At 41.5% G+C, this 13,400-nt stretch overlaps 1 protein-coding gene across 1 annotated transcript in view; it reads left to right on the plus strand.

Annotated features, from left to right (window-relative positions):
* Nucleotides 1-13,400, plus strand: part of TMEFF2 (transmembrane protein with EGF like and two follistatin like domains 2) — a 752,439-nt gene that overhangs the window by 37,548 nt on the left and 701,491 nt on the right. The window contains exon 3 of the mRNA XM_069225869.1: nt 12,344-12,473. Coding sequence (XP_069081970.1) covers nt 12,344-12,473 — 130 coding nt within the window. The remainder of the gene's footprint in view (nt 1-12,343; nt 12,474-13,400) is intronic.

A 13,400-nucleotide genomic window follows, 5' to 3' on the forward strand; every position in this document is an offset into this window, starting at 1 on the left:
TTTGCCACTGACATGAGTAGCTCTTAAGACATGGCTCAGGCCTGCCACTTCAGTGTTTGTGTGTGCAGTTTGAAACTGCAGTTCGACCTGGCAAGTGTACCCACATGCCAGGACCAAACTTTCCCTTTCTGTACATGTAAGACACCCCTAAGGTAGGCCCTGAGTAGCCCCATGGACAAGGTGCAGTGTATTTAAAAGGTAGGACATGTACTAATGTGTTTTACCTATCATGACAGTGAAATACTGCCAAATTCGGATTTCTCTGTTGCAAGGCCTACCTCACTCACAGGTTAACCTGTGGACTGCCTTTAGATATCTTTTAAGTGCAGTTTCCCATTGGGAGAAGACAAAGATGTGGAGTTTGGGTTCTCTGAACTCACAATTTAAAAATGCATATTTTGGTAAAGTTGGTTTTTAGAATGTCATTTGAATATGCCACTTTTAGAAACTGAGTATTTTCTTGCTTAAACCATTCTGTGCCTCTGCCTGCTTGTGTATTCCATGTCTGGGTGAGACTGACAGTTGGGCTGGTGTGAATTGCGTCTAGACAGTGACACAAAGGGAGCTGGGGTGTAACCTGCATATCCTAATAAGTCTCCTGGGCTGGAGTGGGGAGGGGGAAACTGACACTTACACCTGAATGGGCTGTGCCTGTCCTTATACATTGCAGTCTCCAACCCAGCAGTGCGTGTCTGGGGCCAGGCCTGGGCAAGGCAGGATCTTGTCAACAACAGAGACTTTCCTTTGAAGTTCAAAGGAAAAAAGGGGTATAAGTAGTGGACCCAAAACCCCAGACTTTTAGAACCCTTCTTAATCAAGAGGAATCTCTGCCAAGAAAAAGAGCTGAAGAGCAGGAAGAGGAGTGTGTGTCTTGCTGGGCTGTCCTAAAGTTGCTGCTTCTGCCTTAGAGAGGGCAAAGACTTGACTTTGCTGTGTATCCTGCTTGAGAACATTCTCCAATGGCTTTAACTGAGTTTGTCCCCTATTCTGAAGTCTCAGGGCTTTCAAAGACATCCTCTACCAGCACCTGGACTCTCTTGCTGAGACTCCAACCCTGCCAAGTGGTGCTTAATCCAGTCCCTGGGCCCTTGAAAGGAGAAGCTGGTGAAAAACCTAGAAAACCAAGTGCACCGACTTCGGACGGTGCCTGGACTGATGCTGCTGTCAGATCCCATGATGCCATCTGCAACTGAAGCAGTGGTCCCCGATGGAGTGCGAAGACCCGGACCCTACGGGCTCTACGCTGCCACAGCCTCGCCGAAGTCCACAACTCTGTGAGTTCCGAAGTGCGTGTCAATGTCCATGACACCTGACTCTGCTGTGGCACCTGCAGACTTGTGGGGTGACCGTGACCCCGTGAGGTCATCGCACCACATCATGACCACCGGATATTGACCTTGCCGGAAGTGCAAGGACCTGACACTACGCAGCGACGCCGTGTCACCTCCCCAGCTCTGATGCAAGGCCCTCAGGCCTCGCACTGATGTCTTTGCTCTACAGCACCAGAACCGAAACTGCAGTGGATCCAGGGACACCTCGATCCCCGACTCCGTGTACCAGCGTGTTTCCTCATTTTCACACGGTAATGTCCCTGGCGGTCCGTACAATTCCATGACCATGGCCATTGGCATCAGATTGTTGGGAACGACTCCGTCACGACACCGTGATATCACCAATTAGAGGCATTTGTGTTTCTATGTGGTATTTTGAAGATGAATACGTAAAAATGTATAACTTTGCTTGTGCATGTTGGAGTTTTGTCGTTTTGGTCTTATTTTACTCAGACAAATATTGTCTATTTTCCTAAACTGGTGTTGAGTCCTTTCGTGGTGTTTTCACTGTGTTACTGTGTGTGATTGTACAAATACTTTACACATTGCCTTTGAGATAAGCCTGACTGCTTGTGTCAAGGTGCCAAGGGGGTGATCAAGGGTTACCTTAAGTATGTACCTCCATTGCCCTGAATAGTGTGAGGGTCCCTGCTTGGACAGAGTGCAAACTGACTACCAACCAGAGACCCCGTTTCTAACAGTTAGACTCCGCAGACCCTGCTTCATTGCAAAATGTGAAATGGCAGCTAGGCCATTTACCAGCTCATATGTGCATTGGTGGGTATTTTCGCTTACTACCAAACAATAAGTTACACTAATCCAGTCTCATTTAGGTGCAGAGTAGGAAGCAATTCAAAGTAGTTTTCCAAACATAGGCGGCCCAGCGGGAAAGCCCCTGCAACATAGAAGCCGGCTCCGAATGGAGCCGGCGGTGTTGCAGGGGTGCGACGGGTGCAGTAGCACCCGTCGCGATTTTCACTGTCTGCAAAGCAGACAGTGAAAATCTTCATGGGGCCCTGTTAGGGGGCCCCTGCACTGCCCATGCCAGTGGCATGGGCAGTGCAGGGGCCCCACGACACCCGTTCCCGCCATGGAGGATTCCCTGGGCCAGGGGAAAACCGGCGGGAAACCGCCGGTTCCCCTTTTCTGACCGCGGCTTTACCGCCGCGGTCAGAATGGCCCTGGAAGCACCGCCAGCCTGTTGGCGGTGCTTCCGTGGTCCCCGGCCCTGGCGGTCATGGACCGCCAGGGTCGGAATGACCCCCATAGTGTTCTACCATAGGCCTTACTGATGCATGAAGCTACTCAGAGGGCAATGTCTTCTCAAAAGGTTTAAATCTGCATCTTGGATAGATTATTTATTGGTCTCAGCCATCTTTTCAAATTTCACTATAAGCTATGACCTAGTCCCATTTTCAGATAGTTCCCTAGTGTTATTACAAATTACTAATTCTATACACCCCTGTGTGCTTAGAGCAGGGGTCTTCAAACTGGGGGCTGTACCCCCCAAGGGGGCCCTCAAGTGATTCGGGGGGGGGCAGGCTCTGGCCAATGAAGCATTATGCTAAAATCAAGGGTCTGTTTTAAGCGTAAAACATGAGCAGCAGTAAACCGCTCTGTAATGGGAAATCACTAACACCTTTTGTCATTTATCTCCAATCTCGGAGTATGTGTCAAGAGGGAAGGGCCTCCAAATACTGTTCAAAACTCCCACCTCCACGTTTAATAATCACACTGTGGATCCTTTTGCAAGTTAGTATGTCGAGCCTGACCAGAATAGTATGTTTGACAACATGTTCTTTATTACATTTTTTTAAACAGTAACCTGACTTAACTGCAATGTTTAAATAAGTCTGTACTTATTTAAACATTGTCAATTTAATAGACTAATTGTGATATTAAAAAGTTTGAAGACCACTGGCTTAGAGGGAGACTACCTTTAGAATAAGAAAATGACCAGTGTAAAATTTGAATTAACAGATTTGTTTTAGCTTAAAAGTCAAAGTACAGACACTTCAAGTATCTGGTAAGTCTTTAAGGCTACACAATTTGGAGTCTTCATTTCAATGAAATCATAGCAGTGTAAAAGGATAAGAAAGAATGTTACATGTGTTCAACATCATTTAAAAGAAAGGAAAAAGGCTTTTATAATGATTCAAGCAAGGGCAATTTATTAGCATTAAATCTGTCACAATATTGTTTTTTAGAGGTAGTTAACAGTGCCCAGGTTATTTTTGCTAAGCTTCCTTTCCCAAATCTTTCCAAAAGTACCAAGTGACTGATTTGCTGTCACAATAACAGTCCATGAGATATAGCAGGGCATTAGCCAAATAGCAGCAAAGCACTGGGATAAGATGGACTCCTTATGAAACAGTATGTATTGTTATCTTATATTTATTAGCTCCACTCTCACAATTTATGAATTCCATAATGGAAGGAGAGACAATTCTTCCATAATTCAATAAAGGTATCTTAATTAGCATCCTAAAGCCTTGTAAGGAACTGGAAGAGTTAGGCTCCTACCCCCAATTACTCCATTAAACAGGAAAGGCCTATTGATGCACTGAGGATGGTGGCCCTTTGACAGGTGGCAGATACCAATAATTGAAAACCAATGGAGTTGCTGGTGGAGCTACACCTAGGGACCATCAGCAATTCCTCATTTCTAAATGAGGTGGGGAACCTTTTGTTTGGATGGAGGAGAGTCCCACAAATTTACAGCCAATCTCCTTCTCTGCCATACTGTAGATAAGGGCCCCAATCAACTTCCAAAGATAGTTACTGTACATCTTAAATGGTCAGAGAGTAAGAATTTCAAATATACCAAAATTGGCTTGTTTTGGACGATTCTTCTTCTGTTGACAACAAACACATTGATCATCTTAGCGAATATAAAAGAGAAGCAAGCAGATATCAAGAATGATGCTAATTATTTCAGCGGCTATTACAGAGCCTACAGTATTTTTGCAAGTACTTATACCAGAGACACATCCTCAGGCTAGTTGTTCAGCACTCTCAACAATGATTTTGTGATTTTTCAATTTTTACACTTTTCTCCTGATGTTTTAAGTCACCTGATGATTTTAAATCAGTATTAAAATGCTCCCATTTACTATTAGGTCAGGGTTCATTTTTATTTTAACAAATATTTAGGTACGTAAGCATTCTATAAATTTTACTGCACACTTTTATTACTTTTCCTGCTGAAACTCATCCACCTTTACCAGTGATTTGCACAGATTAGTTACTCCACATTTGTGGTCGAAAATATCACCCCACACTAAGCATAGTTAATCCAGCTGAACCAATTATTTGAGGATTTTACCTCTTATGAAGTCTGTGCTGGACAGAATAATATACCTGGAAAGTCATCTTTTTGCCCTGTTCACACCAGTTTTTGTTGCTGATTGGTGCTGATGGTAACTGACTTTGCCCTGGGCTCTGTTAGCCAGACACAGGTCAGTGCTATGTTAAAACACACACATGTAATAGAGTCCACTAGGTATTATGGTAGACTTCCAATAGGCCTGACAGGCCCTGTAAGTCCTTAGTATATAATAGGGCAAGGGGGTATAATCTGCCTGTAAGTCTCTAGTATATAATAGGCACGGAGATTAGATGTCCAGCAGAATTTCTGCACTTGCATGTGTGCATTGCTGTGTGCTTTCTGCTCTTTTAAATGCGGGCCTGCCTTGTAGCCTGTATTCAAAAGTTACATTCTTACCATTTGCATGACTGCCCTTCTAAGTCCCTAATAGCGAATAGGGCAAGGGGCTGCCAACTACCTATAAGACCCTAGTACATAATAGGGTGTTAAGGTAGAGGCCCATCAGAATTGCTGCCCTTTGCATGTGGGCACTGCTGGGGGTTTTCTGTCACTCTGAAGACTGCATTTAAATGGAAATTGTGTTCCAATTTGACTCTAGAACTATGGGCACTTTAGAAGTGATGATCTATCTTGTTATCACATATTAGATATCCCCCAGGGTCTCCCCAAGTTGTCCCTGGAGTGGGGGGGGCATGTAAATATTAGCAGGATCCCCATAAAATATGTTTGATAAACCCTGGTGAGGGAAAATAAAACTGCTCATTTCATTTCCGCCCCATTGTAGGTGCTTGGTTCCATAGGCTAACATTGCAATATTATTATATTTTATTGTAAATATAGGCGGGAAAAGCGTAGAACAGTCATTCAAGGACTTAAATAATTTATTATGATAAATCCAGCAATTTGCCATAGGTAAATTTATCTTAACGTTTACAGAAAATAAGTTATAAGGCTTTTCTTTCTGTAAGCCAGAATCCAGCCTTCTGAAGGTCCCCTCTGATTGGTCAGTGCTAATTGGATTGGCAGAGCTGCTTGAATAATTGATAAGTGGCTGTCCCAGGGAGAGGCTATCTGCTGATGGGCAGCAGGGGCTACACAGGAATGCCAGAGCAGGGGGAGGAGTAAAAAACACACAGCCTCAAAGGAGAGCTGGACAGGTAGAGAATGCCAGATCACCTCTACCCACCTTCTGGACCCCTCATCCAGATACCAGGCATAAGGAAGGAATTTTGCAGGTGTTTGAAGGAGGAGCGCTATGGAAGCGAGCCACACTGGGGGTTGGTTTAGTAAGCTCTGACTGCCCTGCTGAAATTTCAGCCATCATCGATTTTGGAAGAAGTGTGTTTTCTGGGACATAAATATGTCACACTTTGGAGGAAGTGGTCATTCGTCTGGGTGTCACCCTGCATTCCATTGGTCAGAGGTGCCCCCTTTCCTGATGTCTAGGAGCTGGGAATAAATATATGAGAGGTGCAATACCTCTCCGATCTGCTGCCTGAAACTACAAGAGGAAGAAGGACCGCCCTACTGGAATCTGGATCTGCACCCTTGGCCTGCACTTCTGAGTGAACTGCACCTGCAGGACAGCCTATATACAATCATTCTCTGTCTGGTGGCTGTCCCACATACCAGAGGTGACAGTGCTCGTGTTGTGAGAGAGGAGATGGCAATCCAACCCAGACCGCAACCATACATATGATGCAACCACAGCCTGCCCACATCCTCGACTGCACCAAGATGGCACCTATCCCTACCATAGTCTTTCATTGTGGATGGGGCACAATCAGCGCTTGTGCCAAATTGGAAGGACAGGGTGGTGTGCCTTAAGTTGTACTTCGAAGGGGCGGACATTCCAACAGAGTGCTGCAGGGTCCACCTACTGCATTTAGATAGGAAGGACTTTCATGAAATATATAAAACTCTGGCAGAAGAGATGCCAAAATCATACACCATCTTGCTATGAGCTCTGAACTGACACTTTGAGCCAATGGTGAACAGGGACTATGAACGGTTTGTATTCCGATCGGCTTATCTCTCGACACATTTCAAAGTCCACTGATAGAACTGGGCCGCACATGCAGTTCACAGGCGAATAGGAAGAAACTTGTGGCCAAATAATACAGGGGTGTTCATCAACAAATCTAAAGAAGGCAAATCCTCCAGGAACCTGGAAACCACTAGACCCCCCCTTTGAACATGACAAAGTGATATGGTACAGTTTTGAAGGCAGCAGTCCTGATTATCAGATATTAACAGTAAACATAATGGGTAGATGAGGTCTTGATATTCTACTAGCTGCATGTAGTCATGTGAGAGCCATGCACCACCTTGTGGCTGAATTACAAACAGGAACTTAGTAAATAATTGTAGTGCCAGATGCATTCATTAAATATTAAGAAATCACACGAGTCTCCTACTACTGAGACTAAAAGTAATTTGGTTGTGGTTGACAGTAGTAGTCAACCACAGAGCGCAATAAAGGGTACTTCCTAGGAACTAACAGCACACACCATTGATGGAAGTTCACCACACTTGTGGCAGAAGTGGATTATACTTGTAGTGAAACTTTGTTGCAGCCTTCTAAAAACATTTTAAAAATCATGTTTATTTTGCAGAAAGGAATAGGGTACACCCCTAAGAAAATTACCACGCCCAATGTATATGCATACAGAGTAATATTCAGTATATGTTGAATCAGTGGTGAGTAGATTTTGTTTTTCAAAACAGGACATGAGTTGGTATTGTCTACCAAGCTACTCAATACTCTCCTGTATATAATTATTAGTGGCATATTGACGTAAACAGAAATCGGGTAAAACTGTAAAAACATTAATTTCCTTCTATAAATCTGCTCACTTTCAGTACCTAAAGCGCATTAATTTGCAAACGAAAATAAAGTGTCCATGTTGAATTGTATTGAAATTGAATTTATATAGCACTTTATACCCCTGACGAGGCATTGAAGCACTTCATGATGAGTACTATCCTACTCCAGAACCCAACGTTAGAGGTTAACCATGTGGTTATTGTAGCTCGGTCTTGTGCTCTCAAGGAAAACATTCCATGCATTTTAATTCAGTTTCAGTGATGTACATTCATGAGTTACATGTGATTATTAGTGAGAGGTATGTGAGGAGCAAATACATTGTTGAATGAATAGGTATATTGTGAGACTTCAGGGATATAGATTCATACAGAGATTAAGGAATACAGGCATGCCTTTATTACTTGGGTAACACAATAAAACAAAAAACCTGAACAAGACCAGTTAAGTAGAATTCTATTGAGACCTGCTATCAATGTGTGTCATGAAGCCAAATTAAAATTAATCATTATAATAATTAAAAGGAAAAATCCAAATATTGTAGACTGGGGCAAAGACAATTCAGAAAAAATAGATGTATGTTTTTATCATAGCAATACTTAATAGATTTAATACAGACAGCAACAAAAATCATACCTATATACAATGCACATAAACCATTGAACATTTTACAAAACAAAATAACCTGCAAAGCAAACAAGACAGCCCAAAGACAGGCCCTAATATTGTTCCTCAAATTTAATTATTATAAGAAGCATCAGCTGTTTGTCAAAAGATAGGCCTCTTCTAGTTGTACAGTCAATGTGTTCTCCCATTGTAGCAATTCACGAGGGCCATCAAGAGAACGCTATATAGATCACAGTCTCTTATTAGTACTGCTGATAGAATAAAAAACAGAAAATAACATTATTTCACATATGATATATCTCCACAGTCACCTCTAAGATGACAATGTTTACTGCAAATCAATCAAACGTCTGCATATATACAAAGCCCTTCAGTCAAGCAATGGGATCTTAACATTTTTACAGTTATCATATGACCAAACTGTCATCTGTAAGATGCCATTATGACCTATAAATTAGTCTAGGGTTGGCATGTACACAAACCCTTGAATCAGTCACTGAGGTCTGAACAAATAAAACATACCCTTGGCTTGTTCATAGAATAAATAGCAATCAAATTTAACAATGCAATGTGCAACATATCTCAATTATCCCATCCTGCCATTTCATCATATGTAAAGAAAAAACACTGACCATTCCAATGGTATAAACAAAGTACAGTTCAGCGAACTAAATGTCATAATACGTACATTAACTACCAAAAACACACGTATGAATATTCATATAATCAGATTAATTCAATCTTTCACTGGGTTAGTCTAATATTAATGAGAAGCTTAGAGTCTTAAACGTATAAAATCCTACTCAGGTGGCATGCATAAAGCGAGGGGATGGAGGAGAGGGTAAATAGAATGAAATATAGGAGAGACAATTTTAAAGTTTAAGTCTAGGTCACATTTTCATTTAGGGCTTTCAGAATATAGAGGGTGGAGGGTTTTATGCGATAGCACGCAATCTGTGGATATAAACCTGTAGAATAAACAACAATCCATATGTTTTGAGACCCAAATACAGTTTTAAATACTGATTTAAAGGAATGGGGCTTTTGGTAGTCCCTCTAGAGACAGTTTACCATTCAAAGAGGTATCAAATATTTGCCTCACCACAGAAAGCAAACCTACTGCTTGTTGGGAAGACCCTTTATGAGCAACCACCAAGCAGTGTGAGTTTTTAACACATCCAAGTACGTGCTGCTTCCCCCTTCCCTCACCTGTCTCCACAGAACAAACACCATAATCAGCAGAATAGGTGTGCTGGAGGTCATTATGGGGGTTATTCTAACTTTGGAGGAGGTGTTAATCCGTCCCAAAAGTGACGGAAAAGTGACGGATATACCACCAGCCGTATTACGAGTTCCATAGGATATAATGGACTCGTAATACGGCTGGTGGTAAATCCGTCACTTTTCCGTCACTTTTGGGACGGATTAACATCTCCTCCAAAGTTAGAATAACCCCCTATGTCTCTTCCATATCCACTTTATCTCATCTGTCCAGTTAAGTTGTGTCAAACTGTACATTCATACAAGCATGTAACACACAAATATGAATGTGTCATTTTTATACAAAGTTGCCTTGAAGGTACTCGGTGCAACAAGCATAGTAAGCTGCACAGTGTAAAGCGGTGTGGTCGACGAGGGACTCATCAATCAATATGGTGTTGAGAGTGATACTATTTTGTATTTGGAAACTAGTAGATATAAAAATAAAGATTTTACCATATTTTACCCGGGAATCAATGAATTAAAATGGTTTGTCAGGAACTGTTTATTGTTTGGTCAAACATTCCACTGACTGCAATTTCAGCACTACATCACATCTCCAACATGCTACTGGCCAGTAGCAGCCTAATCCTGAATGTAAGCGAGTGCATTATAGCCTTGTCATTTCTCTGTTTGTACTGGAGCCTCTACAAGGGGTGGCCATCTATTTTTGAAATTCCATTATATGTTTTCCGAAACACAACACGCTTGTCATGCTTTCGCTGAGGAGGGGGAGTAAAGGTTACATACAGTGTGTACACTTTGATTTAATATTAACTTAAAATTTATTAGTGAGCTGAGATAAAACATATTCTCTCACGTTCTATACAATGTAGGCAAAGTGATGGGGACTTGACATAAGACTATTGCATGTTGTGAATCAGCCGATACTAAAATAACAATGGGTAATTAATACGGTTCCTAGGTGGGGTGCTGAATGCTCCCTTCACTCTTCACAATGGCTATATAACCCTCAGCAGTAGCAATCTGACAATCTCCTGTCATCCGAGTGCTGTTTTTTTGGACAATGGAGAAGAAACCCTCACTTTGAGGATGACTTAATGCCTTGTCTAACCTAAAAACGTTCATCCTTTCAGCTATTGGCACAATTTGGGACAGCCTTGGGGTTTAAAATTACTTCTGAAAAGTCAATTGTGCCCGTACACGTAGATAGGGCAGAGTATGAATTTTTGGAGAGGGAAACTCTTTTTAGTATTTAGGAAGAAATGACAATTGTGACTTAGACTTCCAGGATATCAGGAACAACTAAAGAACATTTAAGCTGACGATCCAAAATGACTGGTCAGTGAGAGATTCTGAACAGCACTGAGTACACATGGACAGAACATTGGCAAGCAGGACAACATGGGATGTCTTCTGACTTCCCAAATTAGCAAGACTAAAACAACTATTTTTCAGGTAAGTGACCAGTATGACCTACAGGTTTAGGACTCCATGGCTTTAATTAAGAGGCTGATGACATTTTCCTCTTTCTTGTCTCCGACGCGTCATAATATGGATTTCACACCAGCATTTGAAGACTACACATCTAAAAAATGAAAAGAAGAGGACTGTAGAAGAATAGATTTGTATGAAAAAGGACAAATGAGATGCTTTGACACCTGTAAGAATGTATTGAATGTGACAAAATTCGAACGCTTGAGGTACTACCAATTAAGGCACTGGGTAACCCTCCCAACAATCGGAGGCCACAACACAACTAACACTTTTTGCACTCTTTGTAAAACTATCAGAAGATAGAAAAGGTAATGTGTCTAAAATATACAAAATACTGACCACACCTCATGTGCAACAAAGGTGGAGCTACTTGGGAGGGTGGGAAACGTTACCTGGGAGAGTAATACAAGATAAAAAACTGGGGAATCTTGAAAGGGACCCATATACACGTACAACACATTGTCACACAGGGAATCGTACATTTAAATTGCGATAGGCTTGATCTAGCACTTGTCAAGACATGCAGGATGTCGGGAGGAGTCAGGGATCAGTGCCCTAAGAAGTGTAGCGAAAGGGGGCACTCAATCCACATGTTCTGGTGGTCCAAAGCTTAAAGAATTCTGGAAAGAAATGCTAACAGCCATAAAAACTATTGTATTAAACCTAGGGCTGAGACCGGCGACATGACATTACACATAAATCAAAGACTAGAACACTGACTTTTCCACTTCTGGTCTCGGGAAAAACACATCACTGGAAGCAGACTGCAGCACTAATGTTAAATATATGGTATACAAAATTTAGAACACTATGGAGCTGAAAAAATTATGAATGTATCTTAAAAAAAGACACAGATGACTTTCTGTCATCATGTCTGCATGCACCAACCTTTATCACTGAAGACTGTTATTGAGTCAAATGCTCAATAAGACTAGGGGCTTGATACCTGCTTACATTAATAGCTGTGTGAAAGTTTGTAATGTTACGGCTTTGTTGTATTCTTCCTTGATAACGATGCTATAAAATAGAGGCGGGCGGTAACATTAAGGGTCATCGGTTGATTAGGTTTCATAGTGGTGGTTGACCCTGTTTGGAATGCTAACATGCTAGTAGGGTACACAAAGACTGTGACATAAGTACATTCTACCCTGTGTTAGAGAGAATGCTTTAAAAAAATATTATATAAAACTAACAAAAATACTTTAGAAATGACAATGGGGACCTTTAGCAGGAAGCGCCGCAGAAGAAATAGCATCTTAAACACAGACGCTGCATCAGACATTTTTCTAGTGATGAGAGGCACAGACAGTCAAAAAGATGTCCAGCATGTAGCAGAAAAAAACAATGTACGAAAATAGGTCTTTTTGTTATGCTTTCGATAGTAACAGTGGGCTATGTGGGTAGGATGAGAAGTTATTATATGAAATGTTTCTTAACTTTTTTGCTGCACAGTTTTTAATGTCCTCTTGTGAATATTTAGCCTCACTATGAACAACCTTTATATTTTTTTATCAGTGTCACAATGACTACGTACCAGTGTGTGGCTCCAACGGTGTGACTTTTCGAAACAAGTGCAGTTTACGGGAAGCGGCCTGCAGACAACAGAGTGAAATACTTGTGGTTTCTGAGGGATCATGTGTAACTGGTAGGTGTCAATGATCTTTTTGTGAATTATTAACTGAAAAAAACAATTGAGACTAATTCCAGGTTCTGTCTTAAGCCCCAGCTGGAGGAATACTTCTAAAACACTGTTTTAGGTTTATTGTCTGATAAAAGTTGCCAGAAATAACAAAGGAGTGCTTGTTCATTTGCTATAAATGCAACACTGCTTGCATCTGCTGTCAGGAGTCCAGGATTGGAAACCATCCTTTGAAAGCTTGTGTATCATTTATTAATGAAACTATTAGCAATTTGGATTGCTTTATACTTGGAAACAGTGTCTAGATATCAACTAATGCATAGGCATTTTTTTGCACTTTCCATCATTTTAAATTAACTTCTTCATATTCATCCCTTGCTCCGGAACTGAGATTTAGTTTTAGCAGTCTCCATGCACTGTTGTAAAATTTATGCCACCCACATTTTTGTGTTTTCTGTGACTGAGACCCTATTTCATACATCTTTGTTTTTGTTCCACTCCCGATCATCTTGGTTGAATTAACATATGCTATCATCTTTTGCTTGTGCATTTGAGATAAGGTGGCTTAACCCATTCTCTTGCATTATAGATATTTACTAGACTACAGCATGATGCAGCCCTGGTTGACAGGATTTGTTTAGAATAGCACTGCTGTCCCATGACTGTTTGTCCTCCTGGGTTTGAAACCTGTGATATTCTGGAGTTTCTGGGCGCAGTTTCATATTTTCTTCTCTCCTTGAGCATTTTAGTTGATTGCAACAGTAAGCTGTGGTTGGAGACTCTATTTTGCTGTCATCCTTCAGGCTGAGGTGATTTCTTCTGGAGCTGGTGCCTTTTCTGATTCCTTGGGTCATCTGATTTCCCATAGCGGTCTTTCTCTGATACTGATGCTGTGCCACTTTGTGCTCTGTTTCATTCTCAGTTTTTTTCAAC

Source organism: Pleurodeles waltl, chromosome 3_1 (genome assembly GCF_031143425.1).
Source record: "Pleurodeles waltl isolate 20211129_DDA chromosome 3_1, aPleWal1.hap1.20221129, whole genome shotgun sequence".
In the NCBI taxonomy this organism is placed as follows: domain Eukaryota; kingdom Metazoa; phylum Chordata; class Amphibia; order Caudata; family Salamandridae; genus Pleurodeles; species Pleurodeles waltl.